Raw genomic sequence first — 15,636 nt, forward strand, 5'->3', positions numbered from 1 at the left:
ATCTCTCTGCAGCTGTCCCGTACTCGCTGCCTGCTGGCAAAGGCGACACCCAGCAACTTCTCCTTGAGTTGTAGATCAGTAATGACTCGTAGTGTTCCTCCTGCAGTCCACACACCCGGAGGCTGCTCCGGGATGGGTCTCTGGAGCAGAGTGCAGGACGGCCATCAGAATTTCTCCCAGCACGCCGAGCTCGCTGCTGGGGAAAGCGACGGGCAAAGAAAATTAAAAAGACGAACCGATACAGAGTAATAGTATATTTGTAGGAAAATTAAAGATTTGCTCTTCAGCTGTTCCAGGCTGGAGTTAGCAGACAGCTGGCAAATGGGAACGATTGGAAATGATGGAATAGTTCAAATTATTTAAATGAGAAAAAAAGAAATTCGCCCTAGCCTAGCCTAGCACGTTGACAAAGCAGCTCCCGGTCCGTGGCATGGGCAGCCCTTTGTCTCTGTCACCGAGGTCATTAAACTCTCGGCTGCGGAGCGCGGGCCGGGCGCCCGTCGCGGTACCGCAGCTGCAGCGGCCCCGGCCCCGGCCGGCCCCGGCCCCAGCCCCAAACCCCCAGCCCCAGCCCCAAACCCCCCACCCCGCCTCTGCCGGCGCCTGCCGGCGGGGACACCAGGGCGCCCGGGGTCATAAGGGACCCCCGAGAGCTTTGGGGACACCGGGCACCCCGCCATCTGCGGGATACAGGTCCGTCGGGGGCAGAGGGAACAGGAACATCCAGCGCTGCCGGGACCCCCGGGACCCCCGTGGCATCGCCCCCCGTCCCGCGGTGCCACCGAGGGTCCCGCCCCGCGCCCGCCGGCGCTGCCCTCGCCCCGGGGGAGCGGGCGGGTGCCGGTGCGTGCCGGGCTGTGTCGGGGTGTCAGCGGCGTGTCAGTGTGCCGGGCTGTGTGCCGGGGTGTGTGTCGGGGGTGTGTGTCAGGGGGTGTGAGTGTGTCGGTGTGTGCACGCTCCACTCCGGGGCTTTGCGCGAGCCGCGCATCAGCGGTAGGAGGGGACAGAGCCGTTCCTGGGGCGCACCGGCAGCCCCGGCTCCGCAGGTGCCGCCCGACCGGCACCGGCACCGCACGGCTCGGCCCGGAGCGGAACGGCCCGGCTCGGCTCGGCTCGGCTGGGCGCGGAAGGGAGCGGCCGGAGCTGCGGCTGCCGCGGGACGGGCCGGCGCGGCCGCTCTAAGATGTGCCATGAGCCGCCCGGCCCCGGCGCCGAGCGGCCGCTCCGCCTGAGCCCCGGGCAGCAGCCGCCCCAATCCCCGCTGCCCCTGGGGCCGTAGGGCCGCGCCGGCCCGCGCCCTCCCCAACGATGCCCCATCTCTGGCCGGCGCTCCGCCGCGTCCTCTGGGAATACTGGGCAGCGCTCCTGCTCGGCGGCTTCTGGGGACAGAGCTCGCACGGGATGCCGCATGTCATCCGGATCGGTAAGCGCCGGCGGCGGCGGCGGCGGGAGAACTTCGGGGCCGGGGCGGAGAGCGCGCTGCCCGGGGGATGCGGTACCCGGGCTGCGGGATGCGCTGTCCGATGCCGGGATGGAGGCTCCCCCGGCGAGGGGTGCCCTGGCCGGGGCTGGGGACGCGCTGCCTGGTGCCGGGAGGAAGGCTGTGTCCCAGAAGGAGCGGGCAGAGCTCTCGGAGAGAGCAGCAGCCCCGGGCGAGGTGCGATCGGGGTGCTGGGCACCTTGCGAGGAGGAGAGGAGAATGCTGTCCTCTGGAGAGTGAGGTGCTGATTTCCCGGAGAAGGGGAACGTTTTGCTCTCCGAGAGGGCGAATGCTTTGCCTCTGGAGAGGGAGGATGCTGAACCCCCAAAGACGGGGGATGCCGAGCACCCAGAGAGGGGGGATGTTGATTCCCTGGAGAAGGAGGATTTTTGCTCACAGAGATGGGGGATGCCGAGCTCCCGGAGAGGGGGGATGCTGAGCTTGGAGGAGGAGGGCTGCGGTACCCGGTGCGAGGAAGGCTGTTGAGCCTGCGGCAATAGGGTGCTGTGCAGAGGCGCTTTGACCCAGGGCTGGATGTGCCCAGCACAAGGGACAGACAGCCCGGAGGGGGCCCGCGGCACCGAGTCCCACTGCCTGGAGGATGCCAGTGGGCTGGCTCCGCTGCAGCTGCTGCTGAGGACCAGGCGTGTTTCATTAAATTGCTGAGGTTCTGGGGAAAATTAATTTTTAATAATGTTACATAAAGTAATTGCACAGATAACATCCTGGGAATGAGTCTGCGATCTTTCTTTTTCTAATTAAACGAGATAGTTGTTTTAATCATGTCATGTAAAGAACGGCGCTGGTTTCTGTTACATCCCATGCACTTTGCCATTGGTACACATTCCTAGGGATTTGCTGTCTGCCCACTAAAAATTACAAGGACGGGTTTACCTTTTGAGGGTTCGAATTTTAACTTAGAGAAACCAGTGAAAACTGAATAGATTTTTGAATAATTTTTACTGTGGGGAAAAAAAAGGGTCTTACTTATGCCAGTGCACAGCAGCAATATGAAAGCCAGAATGAGAAAAATGCTGGTCCTGAGGGACAGGTGCTTTTTGAAGAGAAACACTGTCACCTCCAGCACAGCTCGGAGTGGCTGCATGGCCCAGATCATCTCATGGACAAGGACTTGATTCCTGCAGAGTGAGCATCTGGTCTCGCCCAGACTTCTGTGAATGGGGACGCTCCAGGCAGATGTTATCCCGTGCACATTGTAGTGCCAGAAATATTGGTGGAAAAGGTTAATGGATCTGCCTTCGGGGCTCGGGGCCCTGGCGGCTGCTGAACTTTCACCAGAGCCAAGCTGCTTAGTATGCTCAACCTCCTCCTGGAACAGCTGGAAATGTTTTGTGCCACACAAACGCACTCCCAGGAACGCTCCGCTGCTGCTGACAGGGCGCGCTGGGCTCCGCCAGTCCCACTGCAGGAGCGGGGAGGAGGCGTCCTGCTCCCAGCGCTCCCCCCCCGTCTGTCACCAGCCTGTCCCCACCAAGAGCACCGCAGTGCTGTGGCGGAGTTTCCCCCCCGGCAGGTGCCAGCGCTCGGATCCGCTTTGGGACCGTGACCGTGTGCGGGGGAGCTGTCGCAGCTGGGCTGCCGAGCTGCCTCCTGCCTTCGGCTTGGCAGCAGCGGGCCCGATTCTTGGTGGCCAAAGCCACCAGAGGCACCAGAGGCGGCTGCTGCCAGGCTGTGGCTCCGAGGAGGAGGGCAGGGGCAACTGCGGCTGGGGCAGATGCTGGCGGCGGAACGCTGGGGCTGGCGGGTGCTGAGACTCCAGGGAATACCCGCCTGCCTCATGGGGGATATTCAGACTCAGGAGTATCCCTGGGGGCTCTGTGGAAATGTTTAACCTCGACTCTCAGTGCCTCAGTTGTCCTGAAAATGGAATTTCTAGGCTCAAAGCAATGCACAAAAGGACGGAGGAGATTTCAATGCAGACACTGCTGCCAACCCTCCACGAAAGCACTTGGGTCTGCTGCAGCTCTGCCTCCCTTCAGCGGGCAGGAGGGTGGGCAGCCAGGAAGGCGGGGAGGGAGGGAAGAAAGGAGGGATGGAGGCAGGCAGGGATGGAGGGATGGAGGCAGGGAGGGATGGGGCAGAGAGGGAGGGATGGAGGGAGGGATGGAGGCAGACAGGGAGGGATGGAGGCAGTGGAGCAGGAAGGGAAGAAGATTGCCCGCTGCAGGAGCACAGCTGTGCCACTGGCACTGCCGTGCCTTCCACAGGAACGGTCTCGCTTTACCTGCTGAGAAATCCCACAACTGTCAGCCCCTCATCGAGCCAGCTCCTTGATCAGTAAAATAAGAAACTTAAAAGATTAGAAAAAGGCTTTAATCGGGGCTGCAGGGAGATCTGTGTTTACCTTCACTCTCAGCTAAAACTGGCATCATTTTGTGACCTCTTTTTCAGCCCACTGGAAAACTGCAGCTTCTTGCCCTGCATTAATTTGTGCAAAGCTGCCCTGGCTTTCAAGTAATTATTTTAATTATTAGGTTATGCCAAGAAGTGAAGAACACTTAAGTAACTATTGGTTTAGCGCTGAAAATCAAACCAGAGAGAGAGAGAGAGCAGGTAACTTCTCAAAGCTCTATTTTTTCCCTGTGAAGCTGACTATTGAAATAAATACAGGGAAAGATTTTTAAGAAAGGGAAGGAAAAGCCAAAAGCACTCTTTCTTTCACCAGTAAAATATAAATATTTAATCTACACATCTAAGCATAATCTATACATGCACCCGTACAAAGAAAATCTGTGCCTTGTTACTGGATGGGTTTTTTAAAGCAGGAGTTTGTGTCTGAATCTTATTCAACAGCTGCTCGGTTATTACGCAATCTGTTAAATATTTGAAAATGCCGTATCAGAAAACACCACCCGGAGCTGCTCCAAGTGCTTAATTCAGCTCGGAGTGACTCTGGAATAGCGAGAAGGGCGGCGGTGTGAGGAGCTGCCCGTGTTTACCCCGGGGAGGGACCCTGCGCTGCTGCCTCACTGCGGCTGAGCTCCGGGAGAACACACCTGGTGTGAAGAGCTGAGCATTCGCAATATCGTGCCCCTCGTAGCTGAAAGGAGTGAGAGTGAGGTGGTTACGGCACCGCCGAGAGCCCATTTGTCGAACCTTTCACTTGGATTAAAAAAGCGATGGTTTTTAGGAGCGTCCTTCAACGACAGACAGCCTGATGCCATTTTGTAGAGCTGATGGCACCATCCCTAACAAAGCAGGGCGGGATGGCTGGGATGGGTGGCGCAGGTAGAGCAGGACTGGCGGCTCCAGCAGTCCCTTCCCAGCCTCCTGCTTTGCTGAAGTACCATCAGAAATGACCCCGAGTGATTATTTTGAGAGATGATGTTAATGAGACACACTTGCAGATCAGATGCCCGTGGTTGAGATCAGTAAATTGCAGACCCTCAGGGCAGGGAGCAGAGCTGGGTTTGGGGGTTCCTGAGTGGGTTTGCACTCAGGTGCTGCTGAGAAGGTGACACCATAACCACGGTGCCCTGCTGCCATCACTGCCTTTGGCCACCAACTCCTCCAGGAGTGCAGCTGAAGTGGCACCTGCCCCCCTCTGTGGGCAAGGGGACAGGCAGGGTCCCAGCCCACGCTGCCCTTGGGTCACCCCAACCCCAGCTGTGTGCCCCTCTGCAGGAGGAGCGTGCTGGGCCAGCACAATGAACCCAATTCATTTTCCTTGCTGCATTTTAAAGGACATCACCTCCATGTCTGGGTCCTCATTTTTTTGCTAGGTTTTTCACTAAGGTTCTATTCTGCTGATATTTGTGGCAATAATACCACTTCAGGCTTGTCTGACAGCCCTACTCCTGTATCTCTGAAGTTGCTGTGAGCAGGATCAGTCTCCAGCAAAGCTTTTAAACAAACAACCCTGCATGAGGAATTTATCGGATTTTATTTCTTGTAGTGTCTTTCTAAGCTCTGTTTGCATAGAGAAGGGGTCAGGCCATTGATTGTTTGTATGATTTGCAAGTAACACAGAAAATACAATCAAATTGAATTCTGTGTGAGAAAAATATCATTGATTATTTTATACAAATACATAGAAAACAAATTCTGTGGATAATTATCCTGCTCTGTGTGATTGGCTTTTCTGAGGCTTATTATGCCTGTCAGGAACTTTATTTTGCAACCACCTTCCCACACTCTGCAAATGAAGTTGCATTTTTAAAAATAAAGGCAGAAACAGGCTTTTCCAGGCTGAAAAAGCAGCACTCAAGGGCTGGGAGCTGCACAGCCATGGGGGACATGAATGCTGGAGTGGGAATCCTCAGAAAGGCAGCTTGAGAGCTTTTCTGCTCAGCTCGTGCCTGGTGAACAGAGTGGCCAGGGTTCTTTGGGGAGGCTGGCAGGGGATGGCACCAGGGCGTTTTTAAATCACTGCTGTGATTTTGTAGCTTCTCTTGCCTTTCCTTGGGCATTTCTGTGACCGTGCACCCACTGCTCAAGCATTTAACGGTTGATAAAGTTATTTCAGGTCATGAGACGCTTTGTGTGTCAGATAACACATTCTGATAATTTCAGCAGGATAGGAGGGCGGCAGTGTAAATTGTTTGGTGGTAAATGACTTCTGAATACATTTGAATAACAATGTTAACTCTTTATCGAAGAATAGTCTAATTATTTGATCTTGGCATTCTCTTGAGAACTTCATACAGGAAATTAAGATCAAACCACATAGCAGAAAAGAATAGACTCTCATTTATCACGAGGCAGGAGAGACACCAGATCAGACAGCTCGGTGCTGGGCTGCTGCCTCGGGCACTTGGACAGCGCTGGGGCTGGAGGCAGCAGGGGATGGGCACAGCTTGGGGGTGAGGGAGCCTGAATGGGCACTGAGAGAGGAGGATGCTCATAACCTGACACCGGGACATACTGATACACACTGGGACACAGTGACACAGCCCGGGACACAGTGACACACACAGGGACACAGTGACACACACAGGGACACAGTGACGGACACAGTGACACACACAGGGACACACTGATACACACTGGGACACAGTGACACAGCCCGGGACACAGTGACACACACAGGGACACAGTGACACAGCCCGGGACATAGTAACACACACTGGGACACACTGGGACACATTGTCACACACCGGGACACACTGACACAGTCCAGGACACAGTGGCACACACCGGGACACAGTGACACAGCCCGGGACACAGTGACACACACTGGGACACAGTGACACAGCTCGGGACACAGTAACACACATTGGGACTCACTGGGACACACAGGGACACACTGACACAGCCCAGGACACACTGACACAACACTGGGACACAGTGACACACGCAGGGACACAATGACACAGCTCGGGACACAGTGGCACACATTGGAACACCCTGACACACACCAGGGCACACTGAGACATCCCGGGAAACACAGAGACACTGGGACACACTGACACAGCTCGGGACACAGTGACACACACCGGGACACAGTGACACACACCGGGACACACTGAGACATCCCGGGACACAGTGACACAGCTCGGGACACAGTGACACACACCGGGACACAGTGGCACACATTGGGACACAGTGATACACACTGGGACACAGTGACACACACCGGGACACAGTGACACAGCCCGGGACACACTGAGACATCCTGAGACACAGTGACACACACTGGGACACAATGACACAGCTCGGGACACAGTGATACACACTGGGACACAGTGGCACACATTGGGGCACAGTGAGACACTGGGACACACAGACACTGGGACACACCGACACGCACCCGTGGCAAGGCAGCCACCTCTCGCACTGCAGTGTCACATCTGGTTTTATAACCCGCAGGTGCAAATTTCCCTCTATGAACTCAATCTCTCCATCTCTGATGCTTTTATTAATGACACCAAGCAGAGGTTGATTTGTGAAAAGGCTCCTGCCAAGCAAGGAGCAGCACTAAAGTCATTCTGTCTCCGGCAAGCCCGGCTCCCTTTCTCTCCGGGAAACGAAGCTCTCCGTGGGCACAGAGCAGCAGTTGAGTGAATTAGCGCTCGGGAGGAAACCCAGCTCCCCCGGCTGGCTCCGAGCCGGGCCCGCATCGGCAGAGGGCAGTGCCCCGCCGCGGCTCCGCACCCGCTCCGCACCGGCCCGCGGCTCTGCCCGGGGACCTGCGCTGCTGGAGCGCCTCGTATCAAACCCGCGCTACAAACCCGCCCGGAGCGGTGTTTATAGCCGGCATTAAGCTTCCTAATCCTGTGTTATGTGCCAGAAATGTCCACCGGTTTCGCCATCTCCTTCCTCTCCTCTTGGCTGCAGCTTTAACGCGATGCTGCTTAGGCGGCTTTTCCCTTTGCGCACAGAGGACGGGCGTGGAAGTCTCTGGGAAAGGCAGATAGTGGAGCTGAAAGCACCAGAGCCATGGGCGAGTGGGATAGAGGAAATGTTGAAAGGAACCGAGGGCTGAAGGAGAGGATAAGATCTACAGCAGTGCTGCCGGAGGGAATAGATGTGGAACTCAAGTGCTGTGTCCCTTGGAGAACCCAGCTTGGTTCGCCAGGCAGGGATTGTCTCAGCATGGGCCGATGCAGAGGGGATCAAATGGGTTGGGGACTCCTGCATTGGTACATTGATTCGTGTTCTTAGCAGTGAAAACAGGGATGATGTGCTGCTATTTCTCTCTTGTAATAAAGGCTAAAATAGATGCAGGTCCTTAGCACAAGCGAGAGCTCTTAAAGCAGGTGGAGGGCTCAACTCATTGCTTTTTCTTTGTTCCTGCACCAGCTTTTCTTTGTGTTTGCATTTGTTAACCCCTTGTTAAGTCCTTCTCTCACCCCCCTCGCTGTGCTGCCCCCGGGGAACCCACAGCTTCACTGCTCAGGTTTGCACCGTGAGACCACGCCAGCATTACCTGGTTCCTTGTGCTTTAAATCTGCAGTGAGGCACTGACCAGGAACACACAAATATGGATGTGACTGCTCTGTTATTTCTGGCAGGGAAGATGATCAGGAAAGCGTGGTTCAGCTGCAAACGGCTGAGGAGAGCGTGGGGTACCCCTGCGTCAGAGGCAACCCCAGCGCTGCTCTGAGCTTCCCCCACACTGCTCAGCTCTGCAGCACTGCCAGGAAGAGAGGGAAGCAGACACCAGCCTTGGCCACCACACAGTATCTGTATTATTTAATACTTTGGTCCAGTCCTCGTTAGACTTCAGCTTTATTGCTGTGCCGCAGCCAACAAGCAGCACCCCACTATGTGGGGTCAGATTTAGGGAATAAAAATCAGAATTGGGAGCTAGTAAAGGAACGACTGGCACATTCTGCATCAGCTTCTTGTGCCTGGGACATTCAGCAGAGCAGTATGACCTGGAAAGCAGCAGGGGGGACTGGACTTCCAAAGGCACGGGTGGCACGATTAGAGAAGTTTTTAAGCAGACAGATAAACCAGCTAATACCAAAGGCACAACCAAATATTTAAAATTACAAAAGTGTTCCGATAAATTATTGCACTTTGCTCATTGCTCTTGGAAACTGGGCATCCCCTCTAAGGGGTACCCTGGGACTGGAGCACTCAGTGCTTTTGAGACAGATTCCAGTTTCATCCTTGGCACCTGCAAGCAGCAGCTTCAGGAGCATCAGCGGTGGCCCTGCAGCAGCCGGGTGGAAACGGTGGTTTCTGCCTCCAGTAAGAACTGGGATGAGCCACTGGCTGCTCTGACAGAAGCCACCGGGCGCTCATTAGCTGGTAATGAGATCTGATGGCTGCAGCACGTCCTTTGTTCACACTGGGGACTTGGAGGTGAGCAGATCTCTGAACTCACCAGCTCCCAGGTGAGTAGGAATGTACAGCATTCCCAAAATAACAGGGCTGTACTTACTGCAGATTCCAAAGTCGATTAGAGACAGGGAAGTGTACGGTGAGAGAACCAGCATTGCCGTGGGCGGCTCCCCCACTCTAATGAATAGACGGCTGTCAGCTCGCACTTTTCTCCCAGGATGAAACAGTAAATAAAATCTGGTAAAACCCACAAATTTAGCTGAGTTACGGCTGTCTATTGGGACTGAAGTGTTAGACTTGCTGGTTAGGTTTGCAGTGAATTCAAAGCTCTCTGAGGGAAGTCACCGCAGTGATTTTAAATTCCACCCCCTGTGAGACACCGTGCCTGCCTGGGCACATGGGCTGAGGGGGATTTTTCCTGGCTGCAGCAGAAGTTTTATGTTGGGAGCAGGGTGGATTTTGTTCTGAATGGAACAAACATCCACAGCACCTGCTCAGCAGAGGATACAAGGCTGGATGTCAGAATCCCAGAATGGTTTGGGTCGGAAGGGGCATCAAAGCTCATTTCATTCCACACCCCTGCCATGAGTATGGACACCTTCCACTATCCCAGGCTGCTCCAAGCTTATCCAGCCTGGCCTTGGACACATCCAGGGTGGGGCTCATGTCACTGCAGGGCTCTGTCAGATCACCCTGCCCACTGCTGGAACAGCCCCTGATCCACGAGAGGGATGCTCCCTTCCTAGAGAGCCTTGGGACAGACACCACTTCTTTAGCACAGAAGTCCACAACGATTTTCTTTTTACCAGATGTGCAGCAAAAGGTACATCATAATTAACCTTAAAAACTTAAGCTTTTTCTTTGCCTGTATGAGATGGATTTATAATATTTCCTCTTTCTTTTTTAACACTGGATTCTTAGCACAGACAGCGATTTATTGAACAATCAATTTCCTTATCTACGTAACACATTCAAGTCATCCATCAACACCAGATAATCAATCCAGTTCAGGATTTTAAGTGTATATATGTATACTTGTATATATATTTTCCTGCTGTACTGCTGTCAGGCCAAGTAATGTCTCCCTTTCTTCGCTCCTTTCCCAGTGACTTTTGTTTATGATGTGTAAAAGAAACCCCCGACGTTATATTACACCTTGTAAGTTTTACGGTACTTGAGAGGTTTATGTGCTATGAATGTAAAGGGCAATGCAATAACACAAAGGGCAGCGAGACATTTTTAAGCTCAGAAGGATATACACAGAGCTGAGGAGATAAATCTGGGTGGATAATCGTCCCACTGTGTGTCTCCTATTTATGAGAGGGAAAGACATTCACTGCAAATCATGCTTCAGGTCACTTGTGCCCCAGTCTCTGCTCTGTGCTGCATTATTGGCTGCTGTAACTGCCCTTAATCTGCTCTGGGATCTCTGTCCTGGTTTGGAGCCGTGTCCAGGCACAGCAGAGGGGGCTCAGCCCAGGTGGGATGTGGTTCCCCATCACAGGAGTGGTACTTAGTTCTTGTGCAGCTCAGGGACTGGGGTGCGTGGAAGATGATGTGTCTGTCCTCCCTGAGTTGGGAACGAGCTGTAGGAGGAAATAAGAGGAGTCACAGCTGCCAAGTCTGGAGCTTATGGGTGGTTTAGCCTGGGTTCAGCCTCCCACAGTCTGGGTGTTTGCTGCAGGAAACTGTTTGGAGAACAGGTCTGGGAACTTCAGCAAACACTGTTACTGCAAAGAGAGGAACTTCTCAGGGGCACTCAGATCTCTGAAACAACCAAGCCATGAATCTCTCTCAAATGTGAATATTTAGAATTCAGCATTTGCAATTAGCATTAGAATTGGAGACAAAATGCCATTACTTTCAGAGGTCAAGATAAGTTGCATACAAAGGTCACTGTTCCATGTGCTTCATTCAAAATCCAATTTGTTTTGTGGGCTTATGATGGCAGAAACGCTGATGATTTGCTATTGCCACATGTTAGGTACTTTCTGTGCACAGATTTTGCCTTTATTACTTCTAGTTTTAACTGTCTGGCACAGAGAAAGGATTTTCCTGCTTTGAACCATCTCATCAAAAGTTATGAACTTACCTTTCAGCTGAGACTGAAAACTTGGTGATGTGGCAGAGCTCCTTGGAGCTCCCAGCAGCAGGAGCTGGTGGCCAGTGTCCTGCTCCCCATGGTGACAGCAGCTCCCAGAATGTCCCTGGAAGGGAGGAGGGCAGAAGAACCTGCAGGAAAATCCTCTGGACCCCTCCCATCCAAAAATTTCTGCAGAGCCCAGCAGCTCCTGCAGCTCCAGGTGCCAACACCAGTGATGTTTGTTTCAGCAGTAATGCTGTTACCATTTTAAGCTGAACCAGGGACTAGTAAAAAGGAGATTCTTGGTTTAAATCTCTGGTCTATAAAATCTTAAGGACCTGCTCTTTCTTTATAGGGAAAGAAAACCATTTTCTTCCTCATTTTATGCGCTTTTCTTCTTGAGATTTTTTTATTTCTGCAAAAGCAGTTTTTGTCATCTTTGCTTGGATGAAATTCAAAATGAGACCCCGGATGTTTTGCTTCAGGGTGGTGTCGTAATTTGGTTTATAATATTTGAAGGGAAATAGGACCTGTAGTTTTCTTTCCTATTCATCTACATCACAGTGAAAGGGTTGTCCAGAATGGGTGTTGCATGATCTTAGATGAAGCCAATAATATTTTTAAAAAATGTAGGGCTTGTCTCTGCACAGTTTACCAAATTCCCTTTAGGTTAAAGTTACAAATAAAGTGTTGAATACAGGAAATTCTCTGTTCTTTGAGCAGCTACCTTCTACCCTGTAGTGCAAAGTGCAATAATTGGTGTATTCCAATAGCCAGAACTGACTTTGGAAATTACTTTGCCCATCTATTTATAAAAGATTAATAAATAAAATAGTTAGAGCCATCTTTACTTAATTTTCTAAGACATTAATGCAGTGTTTTTTATTTGAGTGATTTTCTTTTCTGCAGTGTAACTTCATCTATGAAATGTGGCAGTTTCAGTTGCTGGATCCATTTCCTCCAGCTGAAGGGAGAGCAATAGCACACAACACCAGAATCCAGCCTGAGCTGCAAATCCTCCTCTTTACATTTTGGATTTGCATTTATTTTACGATTTTCACTCCCTTTCCTTCTCTCTCTTACTCCAAGGATTACTCACATACACTTGGTGTGAAGAAACAACTTATCCTTAAGGATGAGCCACCACCAAACCCTGTGATCCTTCCTCAGGAATGACCCTGGCAGGTGTGACCTCACTCCCTCTGTGACTTTAATCTCAGATGCTGAACTCCCCTCCTCATCCCTGGCCCTCCAAAGTGGGGGAAGAGATGAACACAGTTGAAATCCTGAACAAGCTGTACTTCCTGGTATTTTAAGAAAATGCTGAATTTTAAGAAAATGCAGAGTTTCCTCAGCAGCTGGATGGGATTTTTGCTTATCCCCAGTGCTTGGGAACAGAACCCTCAGAATGTTCCCAGCTTCCTGAAGATCCTGTGAGGTGCCACCAGCCTGGGTGACAGCACTGGTGACACTGAGCACCCACACTGACCTCACCACCACATGCACATGAGTTAAATTAAAGTTTCCCCCAAGCCTGGTGACCATCAATATTTAGTGCTGGCCCAGGCACCTGCTCTCTGTATTTTGCGTTGTTATGGCCATTCTGTGTGGTTACACAACTCTTGGTGTTTTGTGAGTGTTTGTGGGGAAACCCATTTCCATATGAATTATGGAAGTTGATACCAACAGGGCTGTAATTCGTAAATTGTTCTGACAGCAACATTTTGTAACAGAACAGAGAGAAACCAGGGTAATAAAACTTGCCATTAAGGGAGTGGACTTGTGAGTCCTAGAAAGAAATCTTGTCCAAGGATTATTTATGATCATTGCACACCAGAATGTGTTTTTGCATTTTTATTGCTGGCAAATTACTTGTAAACCCACCAGGGAGCTAATGATTTTTCCTCTGAGGCCATGCAACTTCATTTTGGTTTATACACATCCATTTCTGTGACCAGTTACGCTGTCACCTTTGATTTATATTAACAATAATTATTTCAAAATAGCCTGGGTGTTAAAGGGTTAACTATCCTTTGACTCCAGCTGACAAAATCTGCAGGACAGTGATTCCAAAGGAGAAAGGAGGTGCCTGGGCAGGTTTTCCCTGTATCACTGTAATGGTGCTAACTACCTCTAATGGGGAGCACAGATTATTTATGTTCTTGTGCAGCTTCTCATTAATTTTTCAGAGCTCCTGCTTTGAACAGTTCTGACTCCTTGGTTCCTTCATTAGCATCACCTTTTCACCAGTGCAGAGCAGTGGAGGTGACACTTCAGGAAGGAGCATTTCAGTTCAGGCTGCTCTACAGGGGGAGGGCAGAGCAGGAAGCTGTGGGCAGGAAGATTTTAGTGAGGATTTAGTCTCCCCAGCAGTGGCTGGTGCAGGGGCTCAGTGGCCTGAGCCTGCCTGGTGGCTCCCATCACTCAGGGCTGGCTGTTTGTGCTCAGCATCCCTGCACACCCTGCAGTGTCCCAGCCCCAGTGGCTTTTCCAGCATCACTGAGGGGTCCCTGTGTTCAGAACCATCATTTCTGCTGCCACCCTGCCAGCCAGGCTGAAATTGGCTGTGCCCCCTGTTGTGTCCTGTCCCCCTCTGTGCCACTGCACAGGACAGCAACTTTTACCTGCTTGTTCCTCGGGATGCTCCAGTCATTCCCAGCAGGAACCTCCAGGCTGCTCAAGATCTGCCTTACAAAGGTTAAAGGAGCACCAAATGTTTCCTTTCTGTGGCTTCCAGGGTGATGACTCCTCTTCTTTTTTGTGATGTGCAACCTTGGACAGACTTTTCTGGTGCAACAGATGCAAGAGCTGCCTCCAGGGATGGCTCAGTGGTGCCCATGCAGTGTTGTCAGTCCAGCTGGCATTCCCTGGGCACATATAGCAAATAGATTAAGATGTTTGTTAGGTTTTAGGGGTCATGGGACATTTGTACATTCATTAAAAGCTCACTAATTGCGTTTTTGATCGTAACACAGGATTTTGTTGGAGACAAATTTCCTTCATGGATTTTTCAAAGCTCTATTTTTAGAGAAATATTTTTTGATCTGTTGTTGGCTCCTCTTCTGCTCTATTACAGACTCCCTGCATGGCTTTGAACAAATGACTTTGCTCTTCTGTGCCTTAATTCTGTACTTGCAAAATAGGGCTGAGCACACTACCAGCTCCTCTGGGCTGTGGAAATGGGAAGGGTTTAAAGCCTGCAGATTCAGTAGAAGAGCTTGCCACACCCAGAAGGATCTTTGAGGCAAAACAAACAGATATGAGCAGCACAACCCTATTACCAGTGAAATACTGAGATTATAGCCCGGGAGTGTCTGACAGGAGCAATTCTGGGGAAAAAGAGAGTATCCTAAATACACTTAACTGCTTATTTAATGTAGATTTTAAAAGTTATTTATCAAAATTTAGCAACTGTTTACTCAATCTGAGACTGGAAAGCCTTTAAAACATACTCTTAATAATCCCTTCGTATTTAACTAATGTACAATAGTGTGTGCTATTACATTGCAATTACATCCTATTTGAGACACTTAATTAAAAGGGAGGCTGTAATAAGCTCCCAATTGTTTGGATCCTCAGCCAGACCCACATGATGGAGGGCTCTGCCTGTCAGCAGGTGCCAAGAATATTCTGGAATGACACAGAGGCAGCTTGGAGCTGGGTCTGTGTGGGGCTGGGACTGTGTGGAGCAGTGTCCTGGTTTGGAGGACAGGTGTCTGCCAATAAAGGCAGGAGCTTCTCTTTGAAACCTTCTCTTGAACCCCCTTCCTCCAAATTATTATTTTGAAATTAAGGGGTTCTCAGGCAAAGATATGGGAATTAGGAATAACAGTTCTTTACTAGGAAAATTAAAATAGAAATGCAGTATTACAAAGAACAATCCCAAAACACTGCCAGAGTCAGAATCCAAGCTGACACCCGTCAGTCAGTCAGGGTGGTGGCACAGTCCCATTCAATGGTGGCTGCATTCTCCTGCAGTGGCAGATGTGGTTCAGCTGGAGCAGTGCTCCTGGAGAAGGTGCAGTTTCCTCTGAAGCTCCAGGGATGATGTGGAAAGGTCTGGCTTTCCTCTGGAATCCAGTGGAAAGAAGGTCCCTTGGTGTCCAAAATCTCAGTTTTTATCTGGGTAGGAAAGGCTTGGCTCCTGCCCTGGCTGGAGCATCTCCCAGTGGGATGATGGAATTTTATCAGTCATGCACTGGGACTCACTGGCCATGAACAGGAGATATCTCCTGGAGGGAGGATGGGCTGTGGGAAGATAAAGATGATTGCCCAGCTGGTTTAAAGATGGCCCATTAGCAGATAATGTGTGCCAGGAGAT

The 15,636-nt window shown here is 51.3% G+C and overlaps 1 protein-coding gene across 1 annotated transcript in view; it reads left to right on the forward strand.

Moving 5' to 3' along the window:
- Positions 1-1,005: 1,005 nt before the first annotated feature.
- Positions 1,006-15,636, forward strand: part of GRIK3 (glutamate ionotropic receptor kainate type subunit 3) — a 106,517-nt gene continuing 91,886 nt past the window's right edge. The window contains exon 1 of the mRNA XM_079325591.1: positions 1,006-1,423. Within this exon, the coding sequence (XP_079181717.1) occupies positions 1,309-1,423 (115 nt within the window). The 5' untranslated portion in view covers positions 1,006-1,308. The remainder of the gene's footprint in view (positions 1,424-15,636) is intronic.

This window comes from Erithacus rubecula (genome assembly GCF_903797595.1).
Source record: "Erithacus rubecula genome assembly, chromosome: 23".
In the NCBI taxonomy this organism is placed as follows: Eukaryota; Metazoa; Chordata; class Aves; order Passeriformes; family Muscicapidae; genus Erithacus; species Erithacus rubecula.